Genomic DNA, 24726 nt, shown 5'->3' on the forward strand with positions numbered 1-24726 from the left:
GCATGCTACAGGGACACTGCTACATCGATGTTCATAGCAGCACAATTCACAATAGCAAGACTGTGGAACCAACCTAGATGCCCTTCAATAGATGAATGGATAAAAAAAATGTGGCATTTATACACAATGGAGTATTACTCTGCATTAAAAAATGACAAAATCATAGAATTTACAGGGAAATGGATGGTATTAGAGCAGATTATGCTAAGTGAAGCTACCCAATCCCTAAAAAACAAATGCCAAACAAGTTTATTGTTTTTTAAAAGATATGTTATATTCATGATAAAATAGAACTAGAAAACAATTTTTTTCAGTTTAAAAACTTCCTTACTTACGCTAGTAAGTATAAACATCACTCCTGCATTAAGGTATAGTTTTGACAAGCATTAATTTTTTTTTTATTAATATATTTATTCTAATATGGTATATATGACAGCAGAATGCATTTTGATTCATTGTACACAGTTGCAGCACAACCTTTCATTTCTCTGGTTTTACATGATGTAGCATCACACCATATGTGCAGTCACACATGTACCTAGGTAATGATGTTCATCTCATTCCACCATGTTTCCTGCTCCCACAGCATTAATTCATTGCAAGTGGATTTTGTTCCAATTGTGAGTGATTAACATATCACATATTCATCTGCAGAAAGACTCAAAATTTTGAACTAGAACCTTAAGTGACCATGTACCAGAGGCCCTTGGACAGTTCTGGGCTGGCAGTGCACAGCAACACCAGTACTTTATGAAGGAAAAAGCTTCCTTCATAAATCTGTAGGTTTGGTAAACTGACATTGTGAGGCTGCAGAACTGAAAGCCACAAGTCAACGCAGTCCACAAGAAAACGTGTGTGTGTGTGTTATGATGAAGAAAATATGTAAAAGTAAGATATCATTTTAATCTTAAACTTTCACTATATTATGAGAATCTTACTCCTTTCCAACATTTCTACTAGATAAAAGAATAATTCACCCTCACTGCCTATATCAGAAAGGAAGAACACAATTGGCTGCTCTCGCTGTCAATCATCAAGTTTAAGAGGCTGGCCAGTCACTTCAAAGGAGAGCAGCAGAGGCCACAGCACATCCACTGAGCTTTTCAGTAAACAAAAATTCCCTGGATTCCCTTTAAATGGAAGAGCAGAGAGGTATCCAGGTACACTCAAAAGATTTATGAACTTTTTTGATGGATGCTGAATATATAAATTTTTGGAGATCTTGGGGTTCTGAAATGTTCATTCTCTGTCTCAGAGAAAAGAAAATCACATCATAATTTGAAGTCCAGCAAAAATAAGAGCTTTCCTGCCTCTTTTGGCAAAAGCAAAATAAAACAAAACCAAAAAAAGCTTTCTAAAACATACTGGTGGCCACACGAAACAATGAATTTAAATTTTAATGTACTGTTGAGTAAAGGCAAGGATTCCCCTCTTATAATAGCTTATATGTTGAAAATGGTTTACTGATTTGATAGTTCCTCATTCCCCCCACCCCAGGAAATTTTACTCATAAGTTAGGATTAGTGATCCAAAATTCTCAAAGAACAATGAATTTTGTCCTTCAAATAGAAAAGGGTTTCCCTTAAGAAATGTCCTAAAACATCATTGTTAGCCTGCCTTGTGGCCATCATGGTATTAGCTCCTGGAGCTGGAAATCTGTGATGTTTCCACATTACTAAAACTAGGGCTGAGGTTGTTGCTCAATGGTAGAGCGTTCGCCTCACATGTTTGAGACCCTGGGTTCGATCCTCAGCACCACATAAGGATAAATAAGTGAAATAAAGGTATTTAAAACAGAGATAAAAAGCAGAAAAATATCATCTGAAGAATATAATAAAGTAGAGGATAAAAAAAAACTTTGTACACTCAAAACGGCAGTCTTTTATAAAGAATGTCAAAAGAAGTAAATGATCTACCAGCCTTTTATAAATTTACATAAAGAGTTAATATCCACAACAATAATCAGAATAATATTTCAAGTCATCTTTGAAAAGAAAAGGGTATGCAATGTTGACAAGATCCTGACATATCAACACACAAGATGATTTTAGAAAGGACTGCGTTTGAAACCTGGGAAGGACTTCCTAGCCACAGTGACCCAGGTAATTTTTTCCAGATTCCAGAAAAAGTCAGAATGAGGTTTGGAGGAGCAATCAATAGCCTCATCCCCAGCCCAGAAAGATCCTCTCGGCTGGTCTTCCCAGTCCTTTGCTTTAGGGAATAAATGCTGTTGATCTTTAACAAAATCAACTCAGACACATCCACAAATACTAGAGAGGCAGAGACCAACCTGTGGGAGGAGGCAGCAGAGGCCACGAACATGGGCCTTCCACCTGTCTGCCTCCCCTCCCAGCAGGTGCAGCAGGACCATGTCCCAGCACAGGGTCTTCACCATCATGAACTTCTAACAGGACGGTTTAAATCTCAACTATTGCCCCCTTGGCGGTGCCAAACAGCTCATTCAGAGACCACAGAGGGGACAGTACTGACAGATGGGTAACAATAAAGTGGGTCAGACTTCTAGCCTGTATTTCATCACTGAACAAGAAAAGACCTGGTGAACAACAGCAACAACAGTGACAACAGGTTGGTGAGGAGATGAATATGTTAACTGGCTTGATTTAATCTTTCTACAGGTATGCATCAACCAAAACAACAATTTTTATTTGTCAATTAAAATTAATTCACTTTAAAAATAAAAAAATAAAAAGTTAACTTTTTTTTTAAAAAAAGATAGTAGTGAAATAAAATAAGGAGTGGAGACTTTGTTGGTGGTGGTTGTGTTGATGGGTTAGTTGGCTGGTGTGTATGGCAGGAAGTAAAAGTACATAGCCTGACTGACGTGGTAAAACAGATTATTTATCAAGAAAACATAAATTGGAAGAGTCAATTCAGTGGCTGCAAAATTAGAAGTGCTTAATATTTTTGTTTGTACATTCTGAGGAGCAATTTAATGATTACTTCATGATTCAACCTGGGCAATATTGAAAAGAATAAAATAAAAAAATGGAAAATTTCATCAATTGGGAGGCAGGAATAGGATTAATTATATAGATATAAAAGTCAAAAATAGTCATTGAATATCTAGGAAATATAAGATATAAAGCTCAATCAGGACTTGAGAGATAAAATTTAAGATCCTACCATTACTTAAAATTAGGCAATTTTAGATTTTCCTTTTTCAATGTGGCTCATATTATAACCCATTTTTCTAATAGTGTCTACTATGCCCAAGTGTGATTTCCTTTTGGGCTTTGAGTTTTCCCTGGGTCCTCCAGGCTATGAGATCTGAAATGCAAAGGGTCACTCTACTAGAAAGTGATAAAACGTACTGTACCTGGGGTAACAAGTCATGGAATTATTGAGACAGAATGAACATGTGTCACCCCAGACATGGATGAACCATACCCAGGGGCAGCCATGGACTCATTCCACTTCTGTCCCTCCAACCAACTGTAGGAAAGGTCTAAATAACTGCTAGGCAAAGGTGGATATGTCCTGCTGCACCAGTTTATAACTGCTGGAATCTTGGTCATGTTTCTGTAAAAACAAAAAAAGGTGTGGGTTTTCTTAATGTGGTCATATGTGCTTTGTTTGACCACATCTCTAGTTTGAGAGGGTAGATTTGGGGTAAGGAGGACCATTCTGATGCTGGGGTAAATAAATTTTGTATGGAACCAACTAAACCAGCTAGTCTCTCTGGGAAGGTTTTCAACTAAAAGACATCAGACACCCAATAAACAATATCACCTTATTGACTAGGGGGAAAGTGGAACCACTCAGAAAGAGGTATGAAAACTTAAAAAGGCTATGATTGTCCACCTTAGTCTTAATAGGCTACAGAGAATCTGAACCTACCTTAATTTCTACTTCATCTTAATCTAGAATGATAATATGAGAAGGCGAACTTGATACACAAATTAGTCACTTAAAATTCAGAAGTAAGAGGGCTGGGGATATAGCTCACTTGGTAGAGTGCTTACCTCTAATGCACAAGGCCCTGGGTTCAATCCCCAGTGCCACAAAGAAAGAAAGAAATTCAGAAGTAAAGTCTCTGCAGACATCACAATGGCAGTCTGGAGTTCTCGTATCCCCTGGGGTCCCTTATCTCCTAGCTCTGCTGTTGTGGAGCATGAAGAACATCAGTCTCCATTCCCATTTTGCCTTGGCCAGATACATGGATTTTCAATGCCTTAAAAAATATTGTCATCATCTTTTCCCAATGGATAGAAATAATGAAATCAGGGGTAGAATATGTTTAAGGACTCTGGGTTCTTAAACAACCCTTCCTTTGTTTTATAGTCAACGTCATCATGACTGTGACTCCAACAGAGTTGGCAACCTATCATTAGGACAAGAAAGTTCAAACAAGGACCTTACTCCTCCATGGAATTGTTTATTTTTTGCTTCACCAAGGGAGGAAATAAAAACATGAATCTGTATAACTTGGACTGTGTCATTATAATTGCTTCATTCTTGTGGCTTTGTGACATCTGTCTTAGAAAATAAATATTTTTGCTCCCAAAATGTAAGCTCTCTATTCACCTCACAGATTGTTTCTTATGCTGAATGTTTTCTTTGATATAAGGAGGCTGATTCATAGTGGGATAGGGAGATGGAGCATAGGAGGAATAGACAAAACTCTATAAAGGGCAGGGGGTTGGAGGGGAAGGGAGGGGGCATCGGATAATTAATGATGGTTGAATGTGATGATCATTGTTATCCAAAGTACATGTATGAAGACAGGAATTGGTGTGAAAATACTATGTATGCAACCAGAGATATGAAAAATTGTGCTCTCTATATATATGTAATAAAAATTTTATAATGCATTCCACTATTATATATAAATAAAAAAAGAAGAAGAAAATAAATGAAGTTTGCCTCTCAGTACACCCAAAATGAAAAGGAAATGTTGCAACTGGAAGTCATTGCTGTCAATCACCACAGTTGAAAAAGGAAAGGGAGAGAAAGTCTCTCCAATTTGCATCTACCAACCTTGAACATGAGTAGTCCCTTTGTACCTTTCTCTCTTAAAATGAGGGGACAGGAATAGGAGGGTCCAGTTTCATGATCTTTGAAACAGTTCAGGGAGAAGCATGAGAACACTGTGGGAACTATATTTGGTTTTCGCTTAATAATGTCTTGATTAAACTACAAATGCTTTGTAAATTCATATAAATATAATTATAAAGCATAATTTGATGCTAATTTATGTCATAATTTATGTCTACTCTTCAGAATTTTAAGCCTTTACTCATTACCTTCTAAAAAGAACCCAGTAATTATGTGAAGGGAGAATGAAAAGAATCAGAGGTGTGGTTGTAGGAGTATTCTTGCTGTCTCCTGGCTCAAAAACAAAGTTGGGGCCTGAAGGGGGCAGGGGTTTAGCTCCAGGGCAAAGTTATTGCTTGGTATTCACAAGGCCCTGGGTTCACTCCACAGCACCTAAAAAAATGAATGCTACAAACTGCAGAGGGATCCTGGAGATGTGTGAGGATGTGACACCCTGTACTCTCACAATGCCGCCCATTAATATGGGCATCACTGTAGTGAAATATTCTCTCGGGGCAAACAATTTGTTCCCGTGATTAATTACAAAAGCTGAGACTGACCTTATCAATTTGCCGTGCACAATCTCCTTGAGCACCCAAACGGACCAGGCTCAGGGCAGTGAAGATGCTCAGAAAGGACAAGAACACATTTTCATTTCCCTGACTGTTGTCCATCTCTTTGAAGAGGTCAAAGCCAAATTCTGCATTTGCTGCAGCAAGGGAGGCCATTGTGAAATGGAGTGCAGCCTAGGAGACAACAGAATTTCAATTAGTTCAGAGATCATTTTCTACGAGCATTGAGATTTTTGTATGCATTTGTTGTTTAAATTCAAAGCTTCATCTCTTTGGACTTAAATGCAATAATCTAAAAGCTTATAACAGAGAGCAAAATTTCCTTTGGCTCAACATTCTTGTTGTCAATACTCTACAACTCTATCCTCAGGCAAAAATATTATGATACACCAATTTTTCTCACATTGATATTCTTCAGTGCAGCATTTCTACATGTGCTCTTCTATTGTCTTATACAGGTAATATTCTTGATTCTCCTTGAGGGGACATTTCTACCCTCAAGTAGCCTTGAGCTACCTGAGCATTTCTATCCTTTTAAGTAGCCTCTGGTTTCAAGTCCCAAGCAGATGCATTCAGGGAATCACAATTTCTCACATCACCCAGTTTGTACTGAAATAGAGCAAAAGTTCTGTTTGAAGTAAACATTACATTATTCCATAGTCTAGCCAAGGTGCTATAGCCTTTGCTTTCTAAAGCACCTGTAACTTAACTGTGTTAAAATTTGGAGGTTAATACATCACTTCCTTATCCCTTCTCTCTACTATGGCCTCCATACACATTGTTAGAGCAATCATTTTACAAAATTTGTTACAAATTTTTTTCAGGACCACCTTAATTTAAAATATTTCACATTCTTAGTCCCATAAGTGCATTTATTCTTTTAAGACAATTTTCTGATTCTCATTGAATTATGTGGTTACTATAGTATTTATCATGGACATAAAAATGTTTCAACACACAGATCTATCACTCAGTAGAAAACCAGGTCTGCAGTAGCAAATTTGGAATAGAGAATGAAAATCAGATTATCTTTAAATTCTGGAAAGTGTTGTTTCTAAAACACAGAAGACTGACACCCCCGTGACATTTTCAGGAATCTATGTTGGTATTTCTTCGAAGAATTTTTCCACAGCTCAATGATCTTAATACCACAGTTCTGGTTGTCTCAGACTAAATGAACTTGCATGGATGCTCCTAATTATTCCCTTTGAATATGCCATGATATTACATCTAGTGACATTTCTAAGAGTCATAAACCTTAGGAGGCCCAGTCCTACTCTCAATCTTGCTGTTTGAAGTTGTGTGACGTTGGTCAAGTCCTTCATTTCTCTGAGCTTCTAAGATGCACCATATCTCATGAGATGATCTGTTGATCTGAGAGGATCTAGCTTAGCTGTGCTCAACTATTATGATGTTCCCCTCTTATTGGGTAGAAGATAGATAAATGTATGATGTTCTGTTGATTATTTATGACTGCAACCAAGTCAACACATAATGCCTTTAAAGTTACAAGTGAGAGAATTTTGTTTTATTTTTATCAATTGAGACCTTGAGTTTTTTTTAATTAACAATACCTATACTAGTAGTAAACAGTCAATAAATCAAAAATGGTAAAAGAGCAATAACCTAATCAGTCCTAAAAGACAACAAATGAGATTTTTCTGGAAAGAGCATTCCTGAGGAATTCATACCATATGCTTTGGAATACCAAGCTCAGAGAACATTGTCGAGGCAAGAGGCCATAAATAATGGTTTCTTAGGGTCAAGTTCAGCTGTTCACCATTCATTGTACATCCCATTCCTCAGATGCACTCCAGGATCATAAGGTAAGAACATCATTTATATCCCACATGCCCTTTATTCTAAGAAAGATCATCTACATATTCTAAAAGTTATCCAGGGCTGGGAGCAGTTCAGTGGTAGAGTGCTCTCCTAGAACGCATGAGGCCCTCGGTTTAATCTCCCCACTACCACCAAAGAGTTAAAAAATAAAATAAAAATTATCCAGAAAAATATTAAATTGATTCCATCTCTAATGCAAGTACTCCAGGGTAAGGAACTGTGGCGGCTGTTACTGACACTACGGGAGAAACCTTGCAGCAAAGGAGGGGAGAAAACTGAAAGCTGGAGGCAGAGAGAGGGGCACCGGTAGGGCTTAAGGCCCCCAAACGATCAGGGGTTCTAAACATATTTTAGACCTAAAATAGGAGTATTGCTTCTTAAATATGAAACAAATAAGATTGACATTAACAAATATGCAATTAAGTCTATGAAAATGAAACAATGATTTTTATATTAAAGTGAGTAGGCATAAGAATCTCATTTCTTTCCGGGGGAAAACGTATGCTAAATTCTCTCCCTTCAAAAGAGTTTCCGAGACTTCATGCTGATTGCTGAAAATCAGAGACAGCACTAGATGAAATGAATCACTCTTAGAAAGTAACTTCCAGAGCAAAAGCCCAATAATCTTTTCCAGACATTGACTGCAAAAATTAGGTTTGGTAGAGGATTATGGGTCTATTTCAACACATTGAAATAATGTGGGTAAGATACTTTAAAATAAGACCTGAAAGATTTTAATGACCCTGTATGGGGACCTGCTTGCACAGTCCCATGGGGGTCTGCAAGCTTCCTGGTACCATATCCCAAAATGCATTTTTCCTTGCTCAAGCCCCAGTTTTTCCGGTTGCTTTGCAAAGTACTACTTTATTCCTTGGAGAAGAAATGCATTTTCCTATTTTTCAACATTATTTTTCAATTACTCTCTAAGCAATAACCACAGATATTCAAATTTGAATTTTTCAGTCATCCTGGTAATTTGCCACAAAACTGTCATACCAAAGAGAAGAAAAGCAACACAGGAATTAGTTCATTCAAGAAACAGAGTACATAATTTTCTTGGCTAAGTTAATCTTATGGCAGAGAAATCATACTAGATTTAAAAATAATTACTGGAAAACAAGAGCCAAGACATTCCTAGACAATTATAAATTCTCAAGTAATAACTTTTAGAGTGACAGGTAGCACTAAACAGGATGTACTTAAACACCTTTGTACAGACATGTTCACGAATGTTGTAAATAAATTCCAAAAATAAATTCCAAAAATGTTCTTCCCATAATTGCTTTTATTATCTTTTTTTTAAATGCAGATGCACTAGTTTCTAGAAATGAAAGCAAGATTCTTTGCTCTTCATCTGAGATCAAGTCTAAGTCTCAATGGCAAGCAGATAATTTTATTTAAGGCTGAACTAAGGCTCTATGCCCCAAGCATCCATCAGGGATGGAAGAATCAAAATTAGCATGGGGCCAGAACTGTGATTTTCCTTCTTCCCTTAATTACTTTCACAGCAACTTAAAAACAAATAATTAAAGCACCAGTAAAAAAAATAAACTAAATTTTGAAAACCTCAAAGAAGTACCAGATGACTTGGATGGCAGTTAAATAACCAAGACTACTGAAAAGAATATAGATTACATTAAAGCTGCAGAAGATGCCACTGTGACATTCCCCAGAATGCCACTGTGCAGAGAGAGCAGTAAAGAGATTCCTTTCAAATCATAAGAAAACATGGCTTTAAAAGACTAGTTTTTCTTCTCCAAAACATACCATATTTTGATGTTTCTTGTGTAAAAACCTTAGTTTAATATACAACTAGGTAATTAATTTAGAACTTTCATGTTAATGCAAATTAGCCAATACTCATGAAAGTTCTTCTTCCCAAACTTCAGACTTGAGGCCCTCAAACCCCATAGCAGACTGAGACTTACTTGATTACATACAGTAAATTTCAATCCAAGAACTTTTTACCTTTCATTCCTATAGCCAAGTTGCTATTGGTGTTAAAACAATACTGAAGCTTTGTTTTAAAAGTCTAATTTAAGATGTTCATAGCAGCACAATTCGCAATAGCAAGACTGTGGAACCAACCTAGATGCCCTTCAATAGACGAATGGATAAAAAAAAGTGGCATTTATACACAATGGAGTATTACTCTGCATTAAAAAATGACAAAATCATAGAATTTGCAGGGAAATGGATGGCATTAGAGCAGATTATGCTAAGTGAAGCTAGCCAATCCCTAAAAAACAAATGCCAAATGTCTTCTTTGATATAAGGAGAGTAACTAAGAACAGAGTAGGGACGAAGAGCATGAGAAGAAGATTAACATTAAACAGGGATGAGAGGTGGGAGGGAAAGGGAGAGAGAAGGGAAATTGCATGGAAATGGAAGGAAACCATCAGGGTTATACAAAATTTCATACAAGAGGAAGTGAGGGGAAAGGGGAAAATAATACATGGGGGAGAAATGAATGACAGTAGAAGGGGTAGAGAGAGAAGAGGGGAGAGGAGGGGAGGGGGNCTTTGGATATTTAATAGACACATAACTTTAAATTTAGAAATACAATCTAAGAGGCCATCAATAGCAGATTGTTTAGAAAATTATAGCACACCCACAATAAAGTCTTTCAGAGATTTGTAAAACAAACTAACAAAATATTATTGTTATATATATATATATATATATATATATATATGCACTGATATTGAATAACTGTCATAATTTATTATTAAGTGAACAAAATGAAATGTCTAGCATATAATATGCTATTATATTCACATAAAAAGAAAGATTCCATGAAGATTGCTTGTTAATACATGGATTGTTGGTATAAAAATACAGTTAGAAGGAAGGAACAAGAGGGAGACATCCTTTTCACTGTATTTTCTTTAAATCCCACATCATATTCATATATAACCTATTAAAAATGACTCTCATGTAAAAAAATAAAAAATTTTTTCATCCTGCCTCAGCCACACAAGTTTCTGGGATTTCAAGCGTGTACTACCACAATGAACTTTTTAAAATGTATATATTTTTATATATTGACCATATTTTATGGTCAAGTCAATAAATGCATATATGTTAAAAAAATAAAAAAATAAAAGTGTAATTTTAAAAAAAAGAAAAAGAATTTTTAAAATAAAGCGTAAGAAAACCAGGCACAAAATAAATTCAATAAAGCATGACAATATTTCTTGGACCTAGACTTATTGTATCTAATTGATCAATTATCTGCATTAAATTCTTGTTAAAAAACATTATCTAACCTTAGGACAATTTTGGCCATACACAGAAAATCAATCTTAGTTCATGGTGCCTTATTGAAAAGAGGCCTTCATATTTAATAAATTAAAATATACATATCATAAGGTAATGAATAACTATTAAACATGCTGAGTTTTAAATCTTATAAGTTATATAAGTCAAAGGCAATGCTATAAAAATAGTTATTACTCTACAAAAGTATTTTCGAGTCTTTCCACAGATTCAAATTTTGATAAATGTCTCATCAGATGAGTAACTCATTACACTATTAAAAATAGAGTTCAACACTATTCTCAAAAATCCGTACATTCCAACACGTAGTGCCTTAAGTAAGAACACTGGAAATATATAATCTGGATCGTACTTAATTCCCTATTTATCTATTTAGAGATGGGACAAAGTTCTCCACTGGAGCTGATCCCCTCCATGTCACCACTGAAAACCAGGCACCAACAGGCCATGAAGGAGAGAAGTGAACAGATAAGATGTTTGATAGTTTGATGAGTTTAGTGTCTCAGATACCAAGAAGCAGCCAAGATTCGCTCATTTCTCCAATCTCTCTCTCTCCCTTTCTCCCTCCCTCCCTCCCTCCCTCTCTACCTAGCCAGATTTAAGGGTGAACTATGGAAATATTTACCTTACTGTCTTCATAGAGGAGGTTGGGAGCTGGTTGGGTGAGTCTGAAAGACTTCCCTGCACAACTTTGAAATATAAAGCCTCTGACTCAGACACTCCCTGCTTGCTTTTGTGATGACCGTGATAGGTTTAAATAATGCTATTAAAATGGAATTATGTTCAGGCCCTTTGTGGAATGAACTAAAAGAAGTTTGTAGTGTACTAGCTACAGCTCCGATTCAAAATAGTCAAAACGGATACTTTCAACAAACGAACTTTTGGTATGAAATTGTATTTAATTTGATATTTAACATCACATGGTATTTTTGTATAGGATATGTAGTTATCCATACTCTAGGCACAGTTGGGAATTCAATCCTGATATTTGTTATTGCTATTTATTTATCCTTCCCCCTCCAGTTTTTGTATAGAACAAGAGATACAACAAAGCCCCTCCTTTCTCCTTTGAGATTCATATTCTGGAAACTGCAAGTTCACTATTACAAAGGAACACAAGTGCTATATGAGAGATTTGAAGAAAGCAAAGATCTGGAGAACAGAGCATGTGCATTTTTCATCCATAAAACAAGAATTCAGATCAATCACATTTTAAATACATATGTATATATTATATATATGTGTATATCATATATGGTATATCATATATATGTATATCATATATGTATATCATATGTGCATCATATGATATATGTAGTATATATGTATCATATGATACATATATGTGATATCTCTGTTGGAATTGGGGAATACTGCATTTTGGGGGTAAGTGAGTTGTTGACCCCTTTTGAGAGGAGTAATATTGTCCTTAGTGTCTGACATTACCTTATACATTCATTATTCCTACAAGCATTTGCCCACAGTCTTCATTTTTTAATTATATGATTTATTGTTAAAATTGAATATCTCAATAATCTGAAGCTCTCTAGGGTGAATATCATATCAGACAGCTATATGTGTTTGAATATATTGAACACATGGGAGAAATAGCTGCCTCCATCAGAAGAGTATTACATTAGGGATAAGAGAATAGAAAAGTAACCACACACAAAAAATGAGAAAATATGATTAACTCCAGACAAAAAAGACAGATTATACTCTGAAGCATATATCACAGTGCACTTGATTTTGGCAGAGGCACTACTGGGGATTGAATACAGGGATGCTTTACCACAAGCTTCTTCCCTAGTTCGTTTTGTTGTTTATTTTGAGAGAGGATCATACTAAGTTGCTGAAGCTGGCCTAAAATTTGCCATCCTCCTGCCTCAGCATCCTAGGTCACTGGGATTACAGATGTGCACCATCACATCCAGCTCCTGGTACACTGTGGATAAAATTCTCTTCGTTGTAAAATTTAAAAGTTGAATGTTGGGCTGTACAAAACTTATGATGTATTTCTCAGGAAATTAAGAGGAGATTTTAAAGGGTGAGGTGGAACAAAATTTTGAAGTAGTACATCATCTTTCTATGAATGTAAGTTTATAGATAGTCTTCAAAAGTCAAAGCACAAAAAGGCAGCATTAGCTTGCTACTTAGACATTCAGAAGAAGATATGAGAAGTAGCCTTAAAAGCGTTTGAGCATGTTGTTCCTACTAAGTGGAAAGCCGAGTGGGAGGTAAAGGGCCAGCAGATACTGTTGATTGACATGATTAGTGTTGTGATCTCATGTGGACTACTCCTCACTTAGTTCATATGTAAACCAAAAGTAAAATAATGAACAAATTATTAGATCTAGGGTTAAATTTCAACTTGGCAACTCTAACTGTGTGATCTGGAAGTAACTTAATTTCTCTATGCTTCATTTTTTCATTCACAAAATAAGAATTTAGATCAATATTCATGGTAATCAACATGGCACTTGTTGTAGGACAGACCCTCAACAGTGTTAGTTCCCCCTTTCTACCTCTTCTCTACCACCACTTTGACCTTCTTATAGTATATCATATGTCATTACTATGCAACATTAAAAGAACTTGGTCATGCAGTATTTTACTTGCCGAAATCTGGGGTTTGCCCCTAATATCCCTCTGATATGGTACTTCTGTCCCTTTCAGGAAAATAATGCAATGGCTTCTACTAGGGACTTTAATCATAGGAGGACTAGGCAGGATTGGGTGGCTGGGAGTGAAAGCTCAGAGCTAACAGCAGGGAGAAGTACTGAACTGCGTGGACAGTGATTGTGGAGGAAAGAGTGAGTGTCACCAGCTTGTCCCAGATTTCCTGGGACTTCCTGAACTTGGCATCCTGGAACTCCTTCAGTCTTGGTTGAACATTCATGGGGGCCCACCTTCTTCCTTCAGGTACTGTTTCCAGAAGTCTCACAAGACCTGCTTATCTGATGCACCCAACCATGACACACTGGGTCAACTCTCACCAGAAGGCATTTCTGCCTCCAAATTTGCCACCATCTGCTCACCAATGCCTGATATTTTCATGACAGGAGACTTGGGCTCCCATTCCACTGTCAGAAGTGAATTTTAGAAACCAAATGAATCAAAAAAGAAAAAGAAACCAAATAAATCAGCCCTCAAAGAATGCAGCATGAATCCTTTATGAAAAAATCAAGCCAAGCAAAAGTGTATTTTTAAGAATGCTTCTCTGAGTGGATAAGACATGCCAAAGGAGTGGTCACCATAGTTTCCTCTAGTGCAGGAGAGGTTCTTTAGATTATGGAATACAATAGGGGGCTTCAGGGGTCCTGGCAATGTTCTGTTACATTGCATGTACACATTGAGACCAACTTTATGTAAGTGAGTTATATTTTGTAAATTTCAAATTCAATAAGGAAATAAAGACATCAAAGTCTTTAGAGATAAGACCATGGCACATTGACTATAACTGATCATTTATCTGATCCTGAGAGCAAATTTTGATGGAAGATGGGCTGGGATCCTGAACCAAGAACAAACAAGTAAGAATTAAATACTAGCAAGACTTGTTTATAAGCAGAGATCAGGGATAAGTACTCCCTCCTACAGTCCCCAAACCAAGCCGATTTGCTAGTGGTGATGCAGGCTGGCCCACCAGAAGAGGAATCCTTTCAATAAAGCAATCTAAAGAGATTTCAGGCCTCTGTGCAGGATCATCGGCCATCTATACAGTTCTCTAATCCAGTAGTGAACCTGAGTCACCTACAACAGCAGCCAAGAACAGCACATTTGCATATCAACAATGTATTCACACCAGTATCCTGATACACAGAAGCAGTGATGAGAATCTGATACTCTATCTATCTAAAGTCTCACTCCCAAAACGTTTCCACACTGCTGTGGACTATTTGGTCTTAAATGTTTCCACATGTCCTTATGGTGGCAAAGAAGGGCTGACAGACTGATTTACCATTATTTAGTGAACCAAAGTAAGGATAACTAAACAAAATTTTGTTCTAAAAATCTTAGAATCAAGTTCTAAAGTCTTTCCGTAAGTGCAGTCTGCACCCAGTCCAGGCACCTGCTTATTTATGTTTGAACCTCGCTTCTGGATTGTTTCTCTGTGACTCAGAACACAGCCCTGACCCTAAAGAAACTTACACACATTTAGTTTTCCACCAGGTTTCAAAATAGCATCTGACTAAGGCAGTCATTATGTGGTTCATTCAGCTTGTATGTGATCAGATTTGAATAGGTAGTTTTCCAATCTCTATTCTTTATAGTGACAATAGTTTTACTGTAACCATGCAAACAAATCAAGGATCCACAGTACTTATTAGCCTGTCTCAAAACATAACCCTTTGGAAGAGGATGCATCAGTTGATTAAATGGACATCAAAAGACTAAAGCACAAGAGCTACAACTCTGTGTTTTGGGTATTCATTTGTATTGCAATTTGTCATTGATCTCTTGTAGCCCAATTTTTTCACCCTATCTTGTGCAAATTTGCCTGACATAATGAGCTTAAATAAAATTTATACAACATACTTCTTATTACTCCTCTGGACCCCTAAGTGGCGTCTGTTTGTTCTGTTTTCCATCCTTTCTTGCTCCTCCTTCTCCCCAGTTTGCCCTGGATTGGAATTTTCCAGCGACACATCTGTTGTGTTAGTTATCTCATTTCGCCTCTCTAGATGCCTACCTGAACTCAGCAGCTTCAGATAGCAGCTGAAACTCGGGGTGTTAGTTCATTCTTGTCTCCCTGCCAGCTTCTCCTACACCCTTATGACCTGGCAATGGAAAGCCACATCTGCACCACCCAGCTCCTCCCTGCAGTAATACAGGCTTGGTTCACTGAGGTGGTTTTGCCCCATGAAGAGTGGCCGGGTACAGGGAAAGGTAGATTGGAGCCATGGGTGGTTCATACCTTTCCCATCAGAACATGCCGCACAGGGGCAGCAGCACATCTCAGTCTTGGCTTCAGCATCACAGTGTCACACTGTGTATTGTGTCCCCCTCACCTGCTATGCACAAAAGGTTTACAATCCTGGTTTTTCCAGCTGAATGTTTTCCAAAGTACAATGTTCACCAAAATGACTATTCCTGTGTCGTGAAAAACTGTTGTAATTAGAAGGTACCATCGAATTACTGTTGCATGGCTGTCAATTTTGTCTACTTTTACTCTTTCCCATGTAGAAGGAAGTCTTGGTAGATTTTCCATAATCAAATAGAGCAGTTACTGTTCACCTCTGTGATGGCTTGTGAGTAGAGAGGAATAACAGATCATTTCTGAAACTATTTTTTGATTTAGCCATTGCTTTCTGATGGAGAAGTTGTTGATACAGAAAATATAAGCACACAAATGGATTTCCTATTTTCTGTATTCTCACTGTCTTGATAACTGGATAGAGTGAACCAAAATACTTTTAACATCACTTCCTATTCTCTATCTATTGTAGAGGTAAAGTACTTTTGGGTCATGAAATTGTTGGTAAGTTATGAGCAAGGGACGCAAATGACACACGAACTAGATAATCCTCCTGAGATTACTCAGAGTCGACCATAATTAAAGGTCTACTCGCCATTGTTTTCTTCTCCACTTTAACTCATAAATTCCTCCCACTACCATGTGCAACAGTTTATTTACAACTAGCCAATCCCCAAATGACTTAAGTCCCAGAAGGAAACAGGCGTGGGAACTGGTAGGTCATGTCAATTCTCCCTGGCCATACAATGATAACCCAAATTCCTATAGGCCTTACCAGCTCACAGTACCAATGATGTCACACTGAATTGTATTAACTTAAGTTTTACTGTCTCCTGTCCTCACTTACTTACCCAGGGCTGAAGCCTACAATGATGTTTGAAGCTCCCAAGGAAACAAGTCTACCTATCAACTTCAGCTACCACATGGGTCTCCCATGATTTTCTGTGTCCCCTCTGGCTGCGCATCCATTTTCTCAGTCTCCGGGAAGCACCAGTGATCTCTTCATGCCCTCATGGGTGCCTACTTAGGGGGGCAGCACAACTGCGTGGTCATATGAAGAATTGAGAAGGGCCCTACCTCACTCTTACCACACTTTGTTGCCAGGCACCTAGCAGAGATGCTTACTGTACTGGGGTCTTCTGGAACTTGTCTTCCAAACAGTTCCTTTGGTTGATGCTTAACTTTGTGACCAGATGAATAACAGACATTTTTTTCTGTGCTTTTCATTCACCCACTGTACCCATAGTTACCCACACATAAACATCCTTTCTGTGGTTCCTTGTCTCAGTTAAAATTAATTGTTACAAGTGGGCACTTAGGGAGATAATCAAATCATCATATGACCCAAATATGCTTTAATTTTCTCTATTCTTACCACTGAATTCTCTATCTTTGAAATTATCTGAATTATATTTTGATATTATTTCCAAATAAACCACTATCCATACTTTCTCTTTAAGTACATATGAATACAGAATAATCATTTTTTTCAGATACAAGTCTTGATTATAAGGCAAAGTGCTCTATCTGGATCCAAAGTCATTCTCCCAAACTGAGAGTCATATTATACAGAGTTAGGAGAAGGTACAGCCTTCTCATAGTCATCCTCAGGCTAACTTCACAAGAAAAGAGGATTTTTCCATGTATCTTTGATATTGTGACTGCCAATCTTAGAAAGTTTTTATTCATAGTAGTTTTACAGCTACTTAAATGACTTTTTTCCATATTTTTAAGATTGAAAAAACAAAAGCTCAAATTCAACACTTGGATACCCATCATGGTAAAGTTATACTCTAGGTATTGGAAAGCAAACTTATTCAGGCCAGAAACCAAGACTTCCTTCTCTTTCTTCCCTCATGTATATTATAGCTAATGAATAAAAGATATTGCATTAATGGCATGATCCAGGGTAAGTATTAGAAAAGAAAGTATAATCACTGAGGAAGAAATCATCAATTAGAAGTGGGAATCTTAATGAACTGTCATCTGACCTGGATGTTGGGAAATGAAGATGAGAAGCATTTCAGGAAGAAAACAGAATGAGTAAAAGCCCATGGGAGTCGATGTGCATGAGCTTTGTGTGTAGACAGCAAATACTAGTAACCTAGTGCTGAGGGGTGTACGCACTTCAGACTCTGCTGACTGGATGGATGATGATGTCATTAACAGGGAGAGAAAATTCATCAGGCGGAGTGTGTATGATGGAGGGAGGGGGAATCATTTGATCAGCTTAGAATACAGCAAATTTAAGTTGCCCATAGAAATCTAGTTGAAAATTCCAAGTCTGTGAAATTCAAGTCTATGAAAGAAGTGCTTAGTGATATGAATGGGTCTTTGACACATAGATGGTTAAAACCATGGGTGAGACTCCTAGACAATGGATAAAAACAAAAAGAAGAAAAAACAGATAAGGAAGAACCCTTGAGAAATTCCTGAAGGATAACCATAATAAGGATTCAGAGTCTAAAAAAACTTAGACTGACTAGTCAACTAATCATGACTAGGAATTAAATACTTCTGGGATCCAAGTAACACAGTGATGTGATTTTGCTGCAGTAAAGTTGGCAGCCCAAGAACAGGGCAGAGAAAATGGATGCTTGTCTGTGGACTATGAAAGGAGATGTGATAGTGAGAGTTGAAATGCTGGACCATGAAGTTCAGATTAGACACAGCACAATAAAGAGAAAACTTTTCCTAAGTACAGAGATTGTTTCAGGACCATGGACATCAACCCATGGGGCTCCCACTTCAAACTATTTTAATTGATGAGCACTGTAAATCTTTACAGTATGAACAGAAGGGAAACTAAGAGGCTTGATGGACTATAAGGTTTTGGACATCAATGCACTAGAATACAAGACATTAAGCATGTTTAAGAGGAATGTGGACTATACAAAAGTCAGTAAGATAAGATTATCCTCAAAGATTTTTAAGGATAGTTTAAGAGTTGGGCAGATGGTCACCACAACAACAACAAAAAAGGAATCGATGTAGATGTTCAGAGCTTTAAAGGAAGAAGGGCAGTAAAAGAGGATTCTTAAAAAACTGAAATTGATGATGGAGAGTCAGAAAGAAGGTCTCACTTTCTCTTGGCCTGAGTTAAGGGACACAAGGGAGATGAGCAGCTTCCACTTGAGAGACATTTGAGGCCAGCACTAGGGAGAAATTTAAGATTACAGGAGGCATTAGAAGAGGAAGTTGTGGCTTCTGTTTGAAATACAAAAATACTCTGGTGATGGCAGACTAATGGAAAGGGTGTGCCAGTGAGTGCTAGATTTAGAGTGGTACTCTGGAAAGAGAAACGACCTGGGTGTGGTTGTATTTCCAAACTAAGGAAAATTCCCTGCACATCCTAAAATATTTCAGCCAATTTCAGCTTCCAGTCTGGAAGCTGGTGCCATTTGTGTTTTATTTGTTTGTTTTATATTTTGTTTGTTTGTTCCAAATTTCAGGCATTGAAATTTCAAATAAACTGTGTTTACCATATCAAATCCTTCCAATCTATCTAAGCTATCTATTTGAATAAAATCTTGTAGTAGCAAGTCCCAGGCTTTAATTGTGTGTTGTAACTAAGGTAATTCATTCTAAGGGATTGCTTGTTAGGTCTATTTTTATTTCTTGGTATATTCTTTGTTGCTTTACTGTGGGCAGGAAATATTCAATAAGTCTATGTGTCTTGTTTACATGTAAATATTGATTCTATTCTCCTTTTGCTCTACTTCCCCCACCTTCTTCTCTTCTACTTGTGAAATGAATAATCTTAGCTTTCATGTGGCAGTAAATACCATGATATATTGTTCTTCTCAGACACTTAAATGCAGGCAACCATTCATCTTTTCTCACCAGAATTCTAAATACCAAGACCTTCTTGGCTTCCACTTATATCTGCCTCGTTACATTGTTATAGTCACAACCAACAGAAAAATGAATGCTAACATCATAGAAGTAGAAGAACTAAAACAGAAAATGTCATTAATAAGCAACATTAATGATTCAATTCTTTGGAAATTTAGCATTCATTTTCTATTGGTTATGACCATTACAATGTGATGAGGCACATATAAGTATTCATAGAACAGACTAATGCAGGAGTTTCCCAAATAAGATCCAATTGTAATTTCTTAATATCCTGAAGAAAGTGATAATTAGTTCCATTTGATTTGCTGAATTATACTATCATTATATCTGGATACTATTATCTTTCATGAAGAATAAATATTCTGAACTTTCAGATTAATTAAGCATTACTTTGATCAATTCCAGTGGTAAAGTTCAATGTAAATGATGTACTTAGTTATCTATAATCTTCTACTTTTCTTGTCCTTTAAATTACTGTTCTATTTCTCAATGGTAGCTTAGAAAACCTCTATCTATATTCTTCCACATTCAGAATAAATTTAAAATTTGTCCCTCCTGACTACAGAGTTTAAGGCAAATCACAAAGAGGTAATAAATAGAGGGAAAGGATCCTGTAAGTTTTTTGTTTGTTGGTTTTATATATACATAACAGTAGAGTGCATTTTGACATATTAGACACTCATGGAGTACAACACACTCCAATAAGGATCCCATTCTCATGGTTGTACATAAAGTGGAGTTACACTGGTCATGTGTTCATACATAAGCAAAGGAAAGTTATGTCTGATTTATTCTACTGCCTTTACTGCCCTCATCCCTTCTCCCTTCCCTTCATTCATCTTTGTCTAATCCAATGAACTTCTGTTCTTCCATCTAAATTTGTATATGAAGTCCTTTGCTCTTCCTTGCTTAATTCATTTGTAAAATTGAGCAGAACCAATAAAGAAAAATCTTTGAGATTGTCCACATCCTCCTCTGGATAGCTCCAGATTGGCCACTGGGCATCAAGATAGCATTGCAAGGAGGATCGCGAGTTCAAAGCCAGCCTCAGCAATGTAGAGAATAATACACCACAACCAAGAAAGGCTCATATCAGTAATGTGAGACTGATAAGTATTGGGAAGTTGATCAGTATGATTCATTATATTAACAACCTGGAGAAAAGGATACTGAGTAAACACAATCCTCCCTTTATCTCCCACAGACTCTCCTACAAAATCTGGAAAGAATGCACAGACAGATGTTTAAAAATGCTAAACTAGGGAAGACCAGAATTCTAAGCACAATAAAGTCAATGAAGAGGGGTTTTGTTGTTATTGTTATTTGTTTGCCCCCCCCCACACACACACACATCCTTAATACCATCCTGAACTTAGCACTGTGGAACAGAGTATGATCCAGGAAAAACCCTGTTGTTTTGGCTTGAATAGCAAAGAGAGTTCCAATCATGCTGAGAGCGAGAGGGAAATCCCTCTGAAATATTTTCTCCCTAATTTCTCTGTTCTCACACTGTCTCCAAGTGACCCTGTGGTGGAGCTGTCATGGCTGGGCTGCCAGAACCCTCAAGCTCATCCAACATAGGGCCAGAAGTCAACGACATGATGGGTTGTAAGTAAAATTGTACCAAAACTCACAGATAAGATGATCATGCATGTATGAATTAATTCCAAGGAGTCTTGCAGAAGGCTTCTACAACTCATAAGGAATGGAGTTTGATAGGGATGCAGGACACAAGGTCCACAGACAAAAGAACCAATTGCATTTCCGTGAAGCACAATAAACAAATGGAAACTAAAATTAAAAACACAAAAGCATTTTCAATGCAAAAAAGGGGTGTGTGTATATTTTTAACAAAATATATACAAGATCTATATGATAAAAACCATAAAATTCTGAAAAAGAAAAGAGCATACTTAAATAAATAGAGGAACATGCCATGTTTGTAGATTAGAAAGATCCAACACAGTACAGATTTCAATTCTCCCAAAATTTCTCTAGGTTTTAACATAATCACTATGAATATTCTAGCAGGGGTTTTCATCCACAGAGACAAGATAATTCTAAAATTTAAATGAAATAGAAAAGGAAACAGAATGACTAAAATAATGTTTAATAATAGATTTGGAGGAATCATAATATCAAATTTCAATATTTAATAATCAAGATGGTATGGTATTGATACATAAATCCCTGTAACAGACTGAAGCATAGAAGTAAATCCACAAAAGTATAGTCAATCTGTTTTTAACAAGTGTGCAAAGACAGTTTCATGTAGGAAGTATTGTCTTTTCAACAAAATGGTCTTGAAACAGTTATATATACATACAGGAAAAAAGAACTTCACATAATACAAAAAAAGAAAAAAAGAAATGGGTCATAAACGTAAGCCTAAAATATGACATAAAACTATAAAATTTTTTTAAAAAAACCTGACAGAATATTTTCATGACCTGAACAACGAGAATTTTATAACATGACACCAAAATCAAGACCCATAAAATAAAAAGATACACTGAACTAAGTTAACATTTGAAAGATTTGCTCTGTGTAAGATGTTGAGGAGATGAGAATAAAATCAAGGCATTTGCAGGTAAATACATGGAGTTAGAGAAGATGTTGCTAAGTGAAGTTAGCCAATCCCCAAAATCCAAATGCTGAATATTTTCTTTGATATAAGGAGGCTGATTCATAGTGGGGTAGGGAGAGGGAGCATGGGTGGAATAGACAAACTCTAGATAGGGCAGAGGGGTTGGAGGGTAAGGGAAGGAGCATTGGGTTATTAATGATGGTGGAATGTGATGATCATTATTATCCAAAGAACAGGTGTGAAGACACAAATTGGTGTGAATATACTGTGTATACAACCAGAGATATGAAAAATTGTGCTCTATATGTGTAATATATATGTAATAAGAATTGTAATGCATTCCGCTGACATATATAAATAAAAAATAATAAGATAAAAGATGTTGAGGAGAGATGGGAGATGTACATGTTGTTGGGAAATATTAACACCTTGCCAAAGAGGACTCATAGATATGGAAAAGAAGCAGATGAGGTTCCCAATTTCTTTAGCCATTAGTGAAATGCAAATCAAAACCACAGACCTATCAAAATATCTAAAATTAAAAATACTGACAATAATAAGTGCTAATGAGGATGTAGAATAACAGACCTATGGAAAGTGAGAATATGATAGATGTAACATCTCAAATCGATGAAGTAAAGATGCACATATAAATAAATTATATACATATCTCATGCCATACACGGAAATAAACTATGAATATAGTACAGATGTAAATAAGAAATAAAACCATACAATTAGTAAAGAAGGAGGAGGAGGAGGAGGACGAGGAGGAGGAGGAGGAGGAGGGGGAGAAGAAGAAGAAGAAGAAGAAGGAGAAGGAGAAGGAGGAGAAGGAGAAGGAGAAGAAGAAGAAGAAGAAGAAGAAAAAAAAAGATTCAATTCCCCTTTAACTCTGGTATATAAAGAAGTTTCTGATTCTAATTCAAAATCCAGAGGCAATAATCTTTAATCAACGTTTTTAGGTTAATTAATCTGACTGAAAAAATAAAATTAAAATTTGTACATGTCAAAAAACAATAAAAATCAAGTAAAAAATGTAACTGACAAGCTGGCAAAAATATTCATAACATACAAAATAGACAACAATCTAATATTGTCAACATGTAGATAACTCTGAAACTTGAGGGACAAAGTACCAAAAACTTGGTATAAAATTGTAGAAGAATACAAATAATTGAAAAATAGATACAACATAATCATCCAGCATGTAAAAAATACTCAAATTCACAAATGTGGTAAAATGTAAATTTAAGCATCAGTGAGATAACATGTCTCACTTACCAGATGCAGAAAAATTTTAGATGTCATTGAGGCAACAGATAAACAATTATTCTCAGACAGTGCTCATGAGATGCAAAGGCAATGTGCTCATCGGGTCTAATAGACCTGGCAAAGCTACACTTCTTCTGAGCCAGCGATTTCAGTTCTGGGACTCTGAAGGTATACTTCTAATATGAAACTGCAGGTACACAAGATGGCTCACCATAGTGTTGTGGATAATTGTCAAGACCACAAATAACCTAAATGTCTACAGATAGGAAGCAGCTGAATAAATTATAAATCAGCCACTCAATCAGGTACATGCAGAAATAGAGAAGGATGAATAAGGTAATTCTAATCAAGAGTGACTTTTTTCAGAATATAATAAAGGAAAGAGGAAAACTCTTAAAGGACCTAAGGTACACTATCTTTTGGGCAAGAGAGAAAGGAATATAAGAAAATACAAATCTACTTTGTGCAAAAAAGAGAGCTATACTCAGAAATTTTTGTTTAAATATGAATCATCTTAATATACAGGAAAATTTAATCAAATTCACCTATCCATCAATCTACACATCTGCCCTTCTATATCTGTAATATATTTTATCTATAACATTGTTTTATATACTGGATAGAATAAAATAAATGTCCTTGAGTTTGTACTGACATAATTAGATAAATGAATTAAAAATAAATGAATGAATAAATGAGTGACAGCTCTCTTTCACAGAAAGGTCCCACTTAAGAAATGTAAAATAGAGGAAAATATAAAATTGTCAAAAGTAAACTAGCATAATAATAATTAGATATCTAAAAATTCTTGCAGGTAAAATCCATTGATATATACAAAAAGTAGTGGGCAAAATTTTGAGGAGAAGCTAAATACTAGGATAGTCTCAAATCTCTCTCTCATACACGCAATTATTGACTGCAAAGATAAAAAAGAGAGAGAGAGAAAGAAGAAAGAAAGAAAGAAAGAAAGAAAGAAAGAAAGAAAGAAAGAAAGAAAGAAAGAAAGAAAGAAAGAAAAAGAGAAGGAAGAAAAATAATTTATAGCACTGAAACCTGAAGACAATACCGTAACCAAGTGGTCAAGATCAATACCCCACTAATAAGAAATACGGGCGTCATGAACCCTATGATTTGATGCACATGATACCATTGCCAGAATATTCTTGCCCCAAATGGATAATCTCTTTCCAACCACAACAAAACATCAGCTAAGCCCAACTGGGGGGAGGGGGTAGTATAAATAACTTACCAATAGCTTTTTTTTTTTTTTTGGCAGAAAA

General features: G+C 36.3%; 1 protein-coding gene across 2 annotated transcripts in view; it reads right to left on the reverse strand.

Annotated features, from left to right (window-relative positions):
• Serpinb7 (serpin family B member 7) overlaps positions 1 to 11482 on the reverse strand; it is a 28537-nt gene extending 17055 nt beyond the window's left edge. For both annotated transcript variants that reach the window (XM_048806112.1, XM_015482227.2), the window contains exons 1-2: positions 11374 to 11482; positions 5616 to 5801 (exon numbers count right to left, since the gene is read on the reverse strand). In XM_048806112.1, the coding sequence (XP_048662069.1) occupies positions 5616 to 5783 (168 nt within the window). In that variant the 5' untranslated portion in view covers positions 5784 to 5801; positions 11374 to 11482. The remainder of the gene's footprint in view (positions 1 to 5615; positions 5802 to 11373) is intronic.
• Positions 11483 to 24726: the final 13244 nt, after the last annotated feature.

The sequence above is a fragment of the Marmota marmota genome, unplaced genomic scaffold (assembly GCF_001458135.2).
Source record: "Marmota marmota marmota unplaced genomic scaffold, marMar, whole genome shotgun sequence".
NCBI classification, from domain to species: Eukaryota; Metazoa; Chordata; class Mammalia; order Rodentia; family Sciuridae; genus Marmota; species Marmota marmota.